General features: G+C 46.2%; 1 protein-coding gene across 2 annotated transcripts in view; it reads left to right on the top strand.

The window, feature by feature from the left end:
• Window positions 1-13436, top strand: part of LOC139275038 (rho GTPase-activating protein 42-like) — a 608898-nt gene that overhangs the window by 570959 nt on the left and 24503 nt on the right. For both annotated transcript variants that reach the window (XM_070891940.1, XM_070891941.1), the window contains exons 20-22: window positions 5284-5676; window positions 5765-5927; window positions 8142-8204. In XM_070891940.1, the coding sequence (XP_070748041.1) occupies window positions 5284-5676; window positions 5765-5927; window positions 8142-8204 (619 nt within the window). The remainder of the gene's footprint in view (window positions 1-5283; window positions 5677-5764; window positions 5928-8141; window positions 8205-13436) is intronic.

Raw genomic sequence — 13436 nt, 5'->3', positions numbered from 1 at the left:
GTCCAACCATCTTCAGCTGCTTCATCAATGATCTACCCTCCATCATAAGATCAGAAGTGGAGCTGTTCTCTGATGATTGCAGTGTTCAGTTCCATTCATAACTCCTCAGATGACGGAGCAGTCCATGCCCGCATGCAGCAAGACCTGGACGAGTTTCAGGCTTGGGCTGATAAGTGGCAAGTAACATTCGTGCCACACAAGTGCCAGGCAACGACCATCTCCAACAAGCGAGAGTCTAACCACCTCCCCTTGACATTCAACAGCATTACCATTGCCAACTTCCCCACCATCAACATCCTGGGGGTCACCATTGACCAGAAACTTAACTGGACCAGCCACATAAATACTGTAGCTACAAGAGTAGGTCAGAGGCTGGATATTTTGCAGCGATTGTGTCACCTCCTGATTCCTCAAAGCCTTTCCACCATCTACAAGGCACAAGTCAGGAGCTGGAGTGTGATGGAATATTCTCCACTTGTCTGGATGAGTGCAGTTCCAACAACACTCAAGAAACTCAACACTATCCAGGGCAAAGCAGGCTACTTGATTGGCACCCCACCCACCAAACTAAACATCCACTTCCCCCACCACCAGCGCGCCATGGCTGCAGCATGTTCCACCTACAAGATGCACTGCAGCAACTCACCAAGGCTTCTTCGGCTGCACCTCCCAAACCTGCAGCCTCTACCACCTAGAAGGACAAGGGCAGCAGGCGCATGGGAGCACCACCACCTACAAGTACCCTTCCACATTACACACTATTCAAATTTGGAAATATATCCCCGTTCCTTCATCGTTGCTGGGTCAGAATCCTGGCGCTCCCTCTCAACAGTACTGTAGGAGTACCTTCACCACACGGACTGCAGCGGTTCAAGAAGGCGGCTCCACCATCTTCTCGAGGGCAGTTACGGATGGGTAATAAATGCTGGCCTTGACAGCGACGGCCCATTCCATGAACGAATTAAAAAATAAATTGTCTTTTTGATTCTATATATTTATAACAGAACTCAACAATCAATTTAAAAAGCTTTAAAGATTGAAAGACACATTTATATGATGCCTTATCACTTTTTCTGAAATTGCTCAAAGCACTTCATATATAATGTATTACTATAAAGAGCAGTGACTTTTTTTTATTAGGCAAATGTAGCAGCCATTTTGCACACAGCAAGGACATGAAAACCTCAAGCAGTTAATATCTGTCAATGGTATTGATTGAGGGAGGAATGTTAGTCAGGACACCAGAAGGGAGAAATTGGGCTCCTTTGCGCCTCCTGTTAGCGACCCCCCCCAAACGAGTTTGTGACCGGGCGCGACGCTGTTAACGACTTGCACCATATTGGCCAGGAGTTTAGCAGCGGCGCTATGGCATTGCACCCGGAGATCATGATATCATCACCATGCGTGTTGCCCTCTTGGCGCCCCGACCTTGAAATTGGCTTTCACCTCCTGCAGCTGCCCGGGCGAACACAAACAGCTTCAGAGGATGCATATCGGGGGGCCAGCCACGACTGGGGCAAAAATTAAAGGCAGAGTACAGAAAAGAAAACGTACCTTTTTGTTGCCTCCCCATATGCGGTTTCTTCGTTGGTTCGTGGCCGCGATCGCTCAGCCCAACACTCTGCTCAGCCCGGCACCCCCACTCCCCAGTGGTCCAGGTAGGTGCCTTTTTCTTTTGCAGCATCGGCACTTAGGCCTTTCCCTTTCATTGAGGGAAGAGCCGCTCGGATGCGGCAGTGGGCAGCGCTATGTGGCCAAGTGCGTAGCACTACTGTAGCGTCCGCCCCGTTACCGCCCCAGAAAGGAAATGGAGCACTTCCACTTCCTTCTGGTGGCGGTAACCCAAATTTATCAAGAGGGGTGAGACTTCTGCGCTGGGCACGAAGTCTCATCCCTCCCAAGTGTTACCACCCTCAAACGGAACAATAATGAATTATTAAGTACTGCCTGTTCTTTGTATAGGACCATGTGATCTTTAACAATTAACTGAACCATCAGATGATCAAATGAATATTGCTTTATTGTCTCATCTGAAGGCTTGAATACACCAATAATTCTAAGAATGTCCATCTGGTGACTTTGGCGCTATGGAAAGTTTCATAAGAAAAAATAATCTTTAAAAATATGTGCTTTACATAGTAATGCAAACCACTTTGATATATTTGTGCAAAATGTGCTAATGTATTATATAAATGCAATTTTCAGCTGACAAGCCTATAAAATGGGCTCTTTTGGACAAAACGAGTATTACCCCACCTCAAGAGCATCATAAGTGTACTATATCCATTAGTAAAAATGCGGCTCAGAGAGACTTGTCTTGGCAATCTATTTGAATTTGAACCACTTCCTGGTAAACAACTTTCACCCAATCAATTTGATTTCTATTCATACTTATGTTACAGTAACTCGTTCCCGCTGAGTGTCTTTAGGGAGTACTGGGATAACAAGGAAGGGTACACCCCAAAGTGATGTAATTGCCCAAAAATAGTTTCTTTGGAGTTGCTGAGAAGGCACTTAATCCTAATATTCCGTCTCTTTCTCCTTCGAAGTCAGAAAATCACAAAGGGTTACATGTGTTAGTATGATCCTCAGCTGTCTAAATATGTTCAGCAAAGTAGACTGACATAGATATGTGGAGCAGACCTAGTCAGCGTTGATGGGGAAAGACATTATTGATGACCTTTCCCAAACAAAGATTAAAACACTCCAAACACTCCAAAGTTAAGGGTTTAATCGCAGCGCACACAGTACTTGGGGAAAATCAACCAAGAATGTGTTGCTTTTATCTAGCTTGGAAATACAGGGTACAAGTTTCGAGCCGCGCCGTTTTTCGCGGCACAAAGTGCACCTAAAAAAAATTCCAAATTCTCCAGCTCCCTGCAGGTCCTCTGGCCCTCGTAGCGGCACAGCAGGAGCTGTAGGGGGCGGAGCCAGGTCCCTGCACTGAAAACAGTGCTGGGACCTCTGCACATGCGCGCTACAGTGGGCGCGCATGTGCAGTAGCTCCAGGCGCCCAAAACTGTGTGGGAGGGGCCGAAGCACGCAGCCCCTAGCCCTGGCCGAATGGCCTCACTGGGGCTGCGTGGATCAGGCTGCCTCCCACGGCCAGCTCCTGCTTTCTCCCAACCCGACTCGACTCCGCTTCCCGCCTCCGGACCGGACCTGACACCAACACGACTCTCGCTTCCCCCCCTGCCCCCACACCCGGACCGGACCCGACACCAACCCGACTCCCGCTTCCACCGCCCCGCCCCGCCCCCGGACCCGACCCGACTCCCGCTCCGCACCCCCACCACCCCCCCCGCCTCCGGAACGGACCCGACACCGATCTGACTCCCGCTACCCCCCCCTCCCCCCGCCCCCGTACCGGACCCGACCCGACCCGACCCCCCGGACTGGACCCGATCCGACTCCCGCTTCCCCCCCCATGCCCCCGGACCCGACCCGACCCGACCCGACACCGACCCGACTCCTGCCCCCGGACCGGACCCGACTCGACTCCCGCTCCTCCGCCCCCCGACCCCCCCTCCCCCCACCCTCCGCCTCCGGAACGGACCCGACACCGACCTGACTCCCGCTTCCCTGCTCCCGGACCCGACCCGACCCGACCCGACCCCCCGGACTGGACCCGACCCGACTCCCGCTCCCACCCCCCACCTCCGGACCGGAGCCGACACCAACCCCGACCTGACTCCCGCTCCCCCCCCCCCCACCCGCCCCCGGACTGGATCCGACCTGACCTCCCTCCCCCCGACCTGACCTCCTTCTCCCTCCCCCCGAACCGAACCGACCTCCCTCCCACCAACCCCCCCGACTCGCGCTCCCCCCGACCCGACCCAACGCCACCTACCTGTAAATCTGGTGCTGGGGACGGGCCCTGCCCGAAGTCTCGCGCCAGGCCCATTCAGCCTCCCTCCCTTCTCCTTTCCACCTCCCCCCCCATCTCCTTTCTCCCCCCCCCAATCTCCTTCCCCCCCACAATCTCCCTTCCCCCCCCAATCTCCTTCCCTCCCCCCAATCTCCTTCCCTCTACCCCCCTCCTCCCCCTCCCCTCGCTGTCAGAAACACAGACACTGACAGACAGAGAATGAGAGTCACACAGACAGACAGAGAGATAGAGACACTGACAGAGACACACTGAGTGGAGGGGGGGGGGCATCCCAGCACGCTGTTGGATGGCACCCGGTGCTGTAGTCGGTAAGTAGAAAATGTTTTATTTATTGATTTTAAAAAAAAATTATTTCTTATTAATTTTTTTTGATTGATTTATTGGTTGATTTATTGATGTATTTATCATTTATTATTGATGATGGCTCTTTATTTGTAAAACTGAAGTGTTAAATGTTTGTAAACTTCCCTTTAAACCCCCACCATTCCCTACGCCTGATTTGTAACCTACGCCTGATTTTCTAAAGTGTCGACAAGGTTTTTTCGAGCGTACAAAAATCTTCACTTACTCCATTCTAAGTTAGTTTGGAGTAAGTTTTCACTGACGAAACTTTGAAAACAGGTGTAAGTGGCCGGACACGCCCCCTTTTTAAAAAAAAATTCTGTCCCAAAGTGAAACTGTTCTAACTGACGAGAACTGGAGCAAACTAAATGGCGAGAATTCCGATTTCTAAGATACTCCGTTCTACACCAGTTGCTCCTAAAAATCAGGAGCAAATCATGTGGAAACTTGGGGCCACAATCTCTAAATCTTCTTCATCATTTGGAGTAAGCTAATCCAGTAATTATTCTTTTAAAAGACAAAATTGTAGTTTGGTGTCTGTAAACATTTGAATTTTTTACTGTACAAATTATTTCAGTGTTGAAACTAGGTCAGAATAAATACCTTCCACAAATGACAACATCCAGCTTTTAGCTGTTGACAATATTTTGTTGTCTGTCAGTACATTTTTATTTTGCTTTTCCAAATGACTATCCTACAGTAGTTATAGTAGATTCCATAGGACTGCTGAAACACTAACTAGATACATATTTATTGTATTAATGCCAATCAAAATATTACACAGTGGGTGTTGGTGTTAACTTTGTCAAAAATGTTCAGGTAATGTGATAAATGATATGCCCTCTTCACTAGATTGTAAAATCATTTAAAAGTTGTTGTATTGGGATAATTTCCAATTCTTGAAATTACTTAGAAGGAATTCATATGCCTCCATGCTAATCATATATTCGCTAGTAAAAGTCACTTATGTCAGTAGTATTGATCTTTTTGCATATTCTGGAATGGAATTTGTCATACTGTATATACTCACACTTGTCATTCATTTTTTTCAGGTGACACTTTCAGCAGCAGCCCAGACAGTACACCAATGGGAAGCATAGAGTCTCTGTCCTCTCATTCATCAGAACTAAACAGTTCCTCTAAAACCAGCTCCTCTCAACACCATTTGAAAAGGGAGATAGGAGATAATGGAATACCATGGGTGTCAGCACCTGCTTCATTGCCTGGTCAAAAGGGCACACTTGTCTGGACCACGAGCCCAGAATCAAGCTCCAGTGAAGATACAGTTAAAACAGATGGTCAGTCAGATTCTCAGAGTTTGTTGTCTGTTGCTAATCCAGGAAACACATCTCAGCCATTAAGTCTGTGCAGTGAAGGACCCCATAAATATACTGGGCTTAAAAAATCAATAACGACTTCTCTAACTTCTCTCCCTACAACAGATGGTAGGTTCATAGGTAGTTTTTTTAATGATTAAAATTGCTGTTTGAAAAGTAGAAATAATATTAAAGGATTTTGCTAAATTATTTCCAGGTACTAATACTCGAACTTTTAGTAGTTCTGTTCAGAATCTTTCTTCAATGGATTTAAAAGATACACCGAAAACGGCATCCAACCCAGCACTTCCTCCAAAGATGGCTGTTAGACGAAGACTAGACTCATCAGCAAGCAATGGCTATCAGAAACCTGGATCAGTGTAAGTACTATTGTTGTGAAAAATCCTTTGCAGTAGCAAGTAACTTGTCTAGAGCAGGAAAGCAATGAGTTAAGAAACCCAACAAACAGAAAATGAACTGAAATCACATCCCGCTAGCAGGGCTCCAGAATTAGGCATGATCCCAGGTGAGGATGAAAAAAAAAGAAGGAAGGCTGCAGGTGATTCAGCTCTTCCTGTTTACTGTACGTACAATGACAATTTGGAAATAAAGATATCTGCAAATAAAGGACACCTAATACAAGTCCTTTAGGTGTCCCTAATTTACAGTTTTCACTGTATATAACAACAACTTACAATTATTTAACATAGTAACATGTACCAAGACATTTCACAGAAGCGTTATGAAACTAAAATTGATACCGAGCCAGATATTAGAACGAGGGACCAAAAGCTTTCTCGAAGGTTTTAAGGAGCATCTTAAAAGAGGAGAGAGGCAGAGAGGTTTGGGAAGGGAATTCCAGAGCTCCGTGCCAAGGCAGCCAACGGTGGCGTGATGAAAATAGTGGATGTGGAAGAGGCCAGAATCGGAGGAGCGCAAAGATCCTGAAGGGTTGTAGGGCTGGAGGAGGTTACAGAGTAGAGAGGGGCGAGGCCATGGAAGGATTTGAAAACAAGGATGAGAATTATTGTAATTCTTCGATTTATTTGCAGTAAGTTACTACTCTGAAAAAAGTGATAGGGCTCAGAATTGATGTGTTCCAAGCTCAGCTTGGCTTATTTTATATCATTCTCACCTCATGAGTCAGAAGGTTGTAGGTTTGAGCACATAATTTAAGCTGATTCTTCCTCTCTCACTCGAAAGCACCAAAAACAACTGGTCATCCATCGCATTTGCTGTTTGTAGGATCTTGCTGAGCACGAATTGGCTGTCATATTTACCTTATTTTGCAGTCGGAGGTGTACTTCCAGAGTACGCCTCCGACCGTTTCCAAAAAATACGAACCTACCTGCAGGCTCGTGGTCTTCAGAGGGTCCTGGATCTGTAGGCGTACGTCTGTGTAAAGTCCCACAGATCCCAGAGACGCTGGCAGTTCGGAAGCGTCCCTGGGATCACATGGGCCAGGTCCTCCTATCAGAAAGAAGGATTCGATTGCTGTCATTTCCAAACAGAATCCCTGAATGACAAGCAATGGAATATCCAAATAATTCAAGAATTTACACAGTTCTAATAAAAATAAAGGTTCCCACTTTCAAATTTACTTAAAATGAAGCATTTACAATAAAAATGTAATTTTGAAAAATCATTTTAAATATTTTAATCCAGGCCAAAATTTACATATCATCCACAAACATTTAAAGTTAGCTTTTTATTTTTTAATTTAAGATTTATATTAACCCTTATGCTGGTGAAAGCAGACCCTCCGCAGGCATATTTTCTACTTTCAACTTTCTACATTACATACAGTCTACTTTCACCAGGCTAAGGGTTTCGTGGGTATTTGCTGAGCAGTGGTAGCCCAACTCTGCGCCAGCGAATGTGATTTTTCTTTCGGTTTGAAGGATCTGTTAAGGTGAACCTTGACAGATCGCAAGTTGGGGGTTTTCGCACATGAGTGGTGCATACGAAAACCTGGAACTTGCGGGGCTTTTTACAGGGCTTACAATGGTGTATGCTGTGCATATGCTGTCATCAACGCCACAAAATCTGGGCCTATATAATTTCTTGCCATTGAGGAATGTACATATTTTAATACCATATTTCCATTCTTCTAATCCACTCCAGTGACACGGCTTACAGGAGTGGCCTCCACACATTCCTCATCAATTCCTTAAGTTAGCACTTTATTCTGACATAGAGGCACACTCTGGGTGAGGGGCTGAAGAGGGGGACAGGGGGGTTGCGGTGAGAGAGGAAGAGTGAAGACAGGAAATAGCAGGTCTCTCTCTGTTCAAGGTGTAAATATAAAGAGGTCTCCTAATAGGTAGAAGTATTTTTTTTTAGAAGAGAGATAGGGAATTTCAGAAAATACTCTTCTGCCCAAGCTTTTCTTTCTTCAGATAATTCTGTTTATTAGACTGCAATGAATATTGTTGGTCCTCATATTTTAAGGAACATGTCTCCTTTTAATAGTTTATATGGACTTTAATGCATTAGCATTATATAAAAAGGGTGAATTCTGATGAATTTAGTGATCTCAAAAGACCATCCTTTCCAATTATCTTGATTTGTTGAAATATTTACCCCCTCCCCAGGGTTGCATCCAGAGCTCAGTTGTTTGAAAATATTGGTACTGATAAACAAAATTCCTCCAAACGGTAAGAACCTAACTTTGTGTTCCAAGTCCTTATTTCTATCACATTTGTACTTTGAACTAGAGAATTAAGTTATTGCTGCCACTTATCATGAGTCTTTTGAAGCAGTAAATGGTTCCTATGAATATCCAGGTATCATCCCTGTGAACAATTAAAGATCTGTTCGGTGTCAATCTCTCTAAAGGTCTAATGGAATAATTGAGGTTCTCTTGCTTTTATGTTGAATGTCATAAATGTATCTTATGACAATAGTCAATCATGAGACTCCTTATTAAATACTTGTAGGCAAAAAATTGCTGGTGCATTTCTAGGGAGGCCATGCTTCATTGGAAAAATTAGAATTTAACATTGAAGTTGATGTTTTCTAGTGATGTTTTAAGCACTTTTATACTTCACAATTAATAGATTTTTCATTTTAAAGAAAGGAAAAACTTGGAATTTCAACAGATCAACCATATCATTACCTCAACAGTCATTCTCCTACATCCAGCTAATGATTCCTGCACCCCCACCCCCACCCTAATTCATAGAGGCACCTTAACCCCATGGGACCAAGTTTACAGAAAAACTGTAACTCATCCAAGTCCCAACCTTTTAAGAAAGATATTGGGCCTGAAATTCTGGTCGCAAGCTTCTTTTGGACGAACACCACCGACCCGAGAATTTTTACAAAATTACTTTGTGATTCCGGTGGGGGGCCTTCTCTTCCCACTCTTCGAAGCCCGCTCCCAACCTCGAGGTTCGAACGCAGAAGGTGCAGTCACGTATGACTGCACAACCAATCAGGTACAATATTCTCATTAATAGCAATGAGAACTTCGCATCTACAAGTTCTCATTGCTATTAATGAGAACAAAAACCCAAACACACTAAACACAACATAACAAATAAAAAACGTGACTCATAATTAAAATTAATTGAAATTAAAGTTAATAAATGTGCTAGAAAAAAAAATATTTTTCTGATTTTTTTTTAAGTTTTGTAATTAGTTTTTAAAGTAAACTTACCTTAGTGGGCAAGGTTTCTAACATAAATATATGTTTTTAAATTTTATTTTTATATGTTTTAATACTCTTATGCTGGTAAAAGTAAGCGATGCGCCTGCTTTTACCAGGCGTAAGAGTTTTAAGGACATTCGCTGGGCAAGAGACGGGCATGAAGTGCAGTCTTGCCCATGCGAATGTCCTTGTTGCCGATGTGCGTGCTATCTGTCAAGTCAAAACTTGATCGGAAAAGCTGGTTTTCGGCGCGTGCGCATCGCGCACCGAAAACCGGCTTTTGCGATGCTTTCCCGGGTCCGTACACACTCCGTGCGGACCCGAGGAGGACAGAATGTCCGGCCCATTCTAATCCTCTAATCCTCCCAGCTTATGCTAACACTTTTCTCTTCCGCTCCCTTCTCACCTCCCCGCATCAATTCAACGTGATACATCTTCCCCCCTCCAACCAAGTTCAAGCTGGTACTCTACTTCTATCCTACATTCAAGCTACATTGTTCTGATCAAATCACCCCCATTCAAACTGGCACTCTTTTCTCCCACCAATCCCATAATTTCAAGCTGGCAGATTTTCTTCCCTCCCACCCCTCTCCCCCCCTGTCCTTCAACTCATCATGTCTGTTGTGTCGGGAGAAAGAGTCAGACTGAACACTGTGAGCTCAAAGTAAAGTGTGAACTTAATCTTTTATTGCAGGTCTCCAGAGTGCCTCTTCAACATGTGAAGCCTCCTTAAATACCTATGCTCCCAAAGGATTATGGGATCCCTTGGGACACCAGGGGCTGAGCCCTCTGGTGGCTGTACAGAGTAAATACAAGTATACATATATAACAACACTTCCCCCTCTAAAGTCAATAGTGTAACTATTTACAATGTGAGTCGATCTGGGGCCCTACTTGCCCTGGTTGATCGTCTTGGTGTCAAAGCTGTGTTGTTGAATCATTTGTTGGGCCCTTGCTGGGATGGTGTACAGCTGGCCTTGCTGGGCTGCCTGGTGTGTTGGGCCCTGCTGGGCTCCTGTGGATGATGGGTTCTGTTTCGTGGTCAACGTGGTGCCGGTTGCCACAGGTGTGTATGTTGGGGGATCAAAAAAGGTAGGGTCCAAGGTGGGTTGCTCAGGATAGTCCGTGAATCTGGGTTTGATTTGGTCCAAGTGTTTCCGGTGAATGAGTCCATTTGAAAGTTTGACCCGAAACACTCTTTGGCCATGACAGTGCCGGGAAGCCACTTGGGACCTTGTCCATAATTTAATACAAATACAGGATCATTGCTTTCAATCTCACATGACACATTTGCGCTATCATGGTATGTACTTTGTTGAATCCGCTTGCTCTCTACCTGTTTGTGTAGATCAGGGTGAACAAATGAGAGCCTTGTCTTAAGTGCTCTTTTCATGAACAGTTCAGCAGGTGGGATCCCAGTGAATGAGTGGGGTCTCGTGCGGTAGCTAAGCAGGACCCGGGATAGGAAGTCTGCAGTGAACCTTCAGTTACCCTCTTCAAGCCTTGCTTGATGGTTTGCACTGCTCTCTGCCTGACCATTGGACACTGGTTTAAAAGGGGCAGATGTGACATGTTTGATCCCGTTACGGGTCATGAATTCTTTGAACTCAGCACTGGTAAAACGTGGCCCGTTGTCGCTCACCAGGACATCGGGTAGGCCGTGTGTGGCAAACATGGCCCGCAGGCTTTCAGTAATGGCTGCGGACGTGCTAGCCGACATTATCTCACATTCAATCCACTTGGAGTACGCGTCTACAACCACAAGGAACATTTTACCCAAGAACGAGCCTGCATAGTTGACGTGTACCCTAGGCCACGGTTTGGAGGGTCATGATCATAAACTTAGCGGCACCTCCCTGGCTACATTGCTTAACTGTGAGCACGTATTACATCTGTGAACGCAGGACTCTAAGTCCGCATCGATACCCGGCCAACACACGTGGGATCTGACTATCGCTTTCATAATTGCCTGCGTACTGTGGTGGGCATTGATGAAGGTGTCTCTGCCCTTCTTGGGGACCACCACACGAATGTCCCACAGAATGCAGTCTGCCTGTATAGACATTTCAGCTTTGCGCCGCTGGAACAGCTTTATCTCTTCCTGCATTTCCACTGGGACACTGGACACCAGCTACCGTGAAGCACACAGCTTTTGACTAGAGATAATAAGGGGTCCTAGCTTGTCCAGGTTTTGCTCACTCTCAAATGCATCCATAACCTAGGCTAGATCTGCGGGCTGCGCCATTTCCATCCCCGTGGTGGGCAATGGCAACCTCTTGAGAACATTGGCGCAGTTTTCTGTGCCTGGCCTGTGGCGGATGGTGCAGTTGTATGCGGACAACGTGAGCGCCCATTTCTGGATGTGGGCCGATGTGTTGGTATTTATCCCTTTACTGTCGGAGAACAGGGATATAAGTGGCTTATGGTCAGTTTCCAATTCGAATTTCAGCCAAAACAGGTATTGATGCATTTCTTTTTACCACATAGACACACGCTAACGCTCCTTTCTCAATCATGCTGTAGGCTCTCTCAGCCTTAGACAGACTCCTGGATGCATAAGCAACTGGTTGCAGTTTCCTGAAATCATTAGCTTGTTGCAATACACACTCGACGCCATATGACGACGCATCACATGCTAGTCCCAAATGCTTACATGGATCATAAAACACAAGCAATTTGTTTGAGCATAACAATTTTCTCGCTTTGACAAAGGCATTTTCTTGGCTTTTGCCCCAAACCCATTTGTCCCTTTTTCATAGTAAGACATGCAGTGGTTTTAACAGTGTGCTGAGACGCCGTAAGAAGTTACCAAAGTAGTTCAGGAGTCCCAGAAACGACCGCAGTTCCGTCACGTTTTGTGGCCTCGGTGCGTTCTTGATTGCCTCCGTCTTCGCGTTGGTGGGCCTGATGCCGTCTGCCGCAATCCTCCTTCCCAAGAACTCCAGTTCAGGCGCCAGGTTTTAACCTGAGCCCCACGCGGTTGAGTCGACTAAGAACCTCCTCCAGGTTCTGCAGATGCTCGACTGTGTTCCGACCTGTGACCAAGATGTCGTCCTGGAAGACCATGGTGTGCGGGACCGACTTCAATAAGCTTTTCATGTTTCTCTGGAATATCGCCGCCACCGATTGGATTCCAAACGGGCATATGTTATAAACAAAAAGACCTTTGTGCGTGTTGATGCAGGTGAGGGCCTTCGATGATTCCTCTAGTTCCTGCGTCATGTAGGCTGAAGTCAGATCCAACTTTGTGAACGTCTTTCCTCCCGCCAGCGTTGCAAAGAGATCATCGGCTTTTGGGAGTGGGTATTGGTCCTGCAGGGAGAAACCATTGATAGTTACTTTGTAATCACCATAGATTCTGACGGTGCCATCTCCCTTGAGGACTGGGATAATAGGACTGGCCCACTCGTTGAATTCGATCGGGGAAATTATGCCCTCTCTTTGCAGCCGATTTAGCTCGATTTCTACCCTTTCTCTCATCGTGTACGGTACTGCTCTTGCCTTGTGATGGATGGGTCGCACCCCCGGAATTAGGTGGATCTGCACTTTTGCTCCTTGAAAGTTCCTGATGCCTGGTTCAAACAGCGAAGGAAATTTATTTAAGATCTGGGCACACGAAGTGTCGTCAGCGGACAATAGCGCTCGGACGTCGTCCCAGTTCCAGCATATCTTTCCCAGCCAGCTCCTGCCAAGCAGCGTGGGACCATCGCCCGGTACCACCCAGAGTGGTAGCTTGTGCACCGCTCCATCGTAGGAGACCTTTACGGTAGCACTGCCGATTACAGGAATCTTTTGTATAATTTCTTAGTTTCGTGCGAACTGGAGTTAAGACTGGCCTTAAGGCCTTGTTGCACCACAACCTTTCGAAAGTCTTTTTGCCCATGATGGACTGGCTTGCACCCTTAAACCAGCTCCATTGACACCAGGAGTCTATTTAGTTCAACATTCAGCATTATCGGGGGACAATTCGTGGCGAATGTGTGCACACCATGTACCTCTGCCTCCTCAATCCGAGGCTCTGGTTCGTCGTGATCCTTCGTGGATCTGTCCTCCTCGGCATCATGGTGGTTTTCAGGCTTAAGAGGCTTTGCAGCTCACCTGCACAATCGTCGGAGGTGTCCCATTGTTCCACAGCCCTTGCAAACGTACTCTTTGAATCGGCATGAATGGAAACGATGATCACCCCCAAGCGGCAAAAAGATGTTAATGGCCTTGCATTCATCTCCCTTGATGGTGG

Source organism: Pristiophorus japonicus, chromosome 10, assembly GCF_044704955.1.
Source record: "Pristiophorus japonicus isolate sPriJap1 chromosome 10, sPriJap1.hap1, whole genome shotgun sequence".
In the NCBI taxonomy this organism is placed as follows: Eukaryota; Metazoa; Chordata; class Chondrichthyes; family Pristiophoridae; genus Pristiophorus; species Pristiophorus japonicus.
This window is presented reverse-complemented; position numbering and strand designations above follow the sequence as displayed.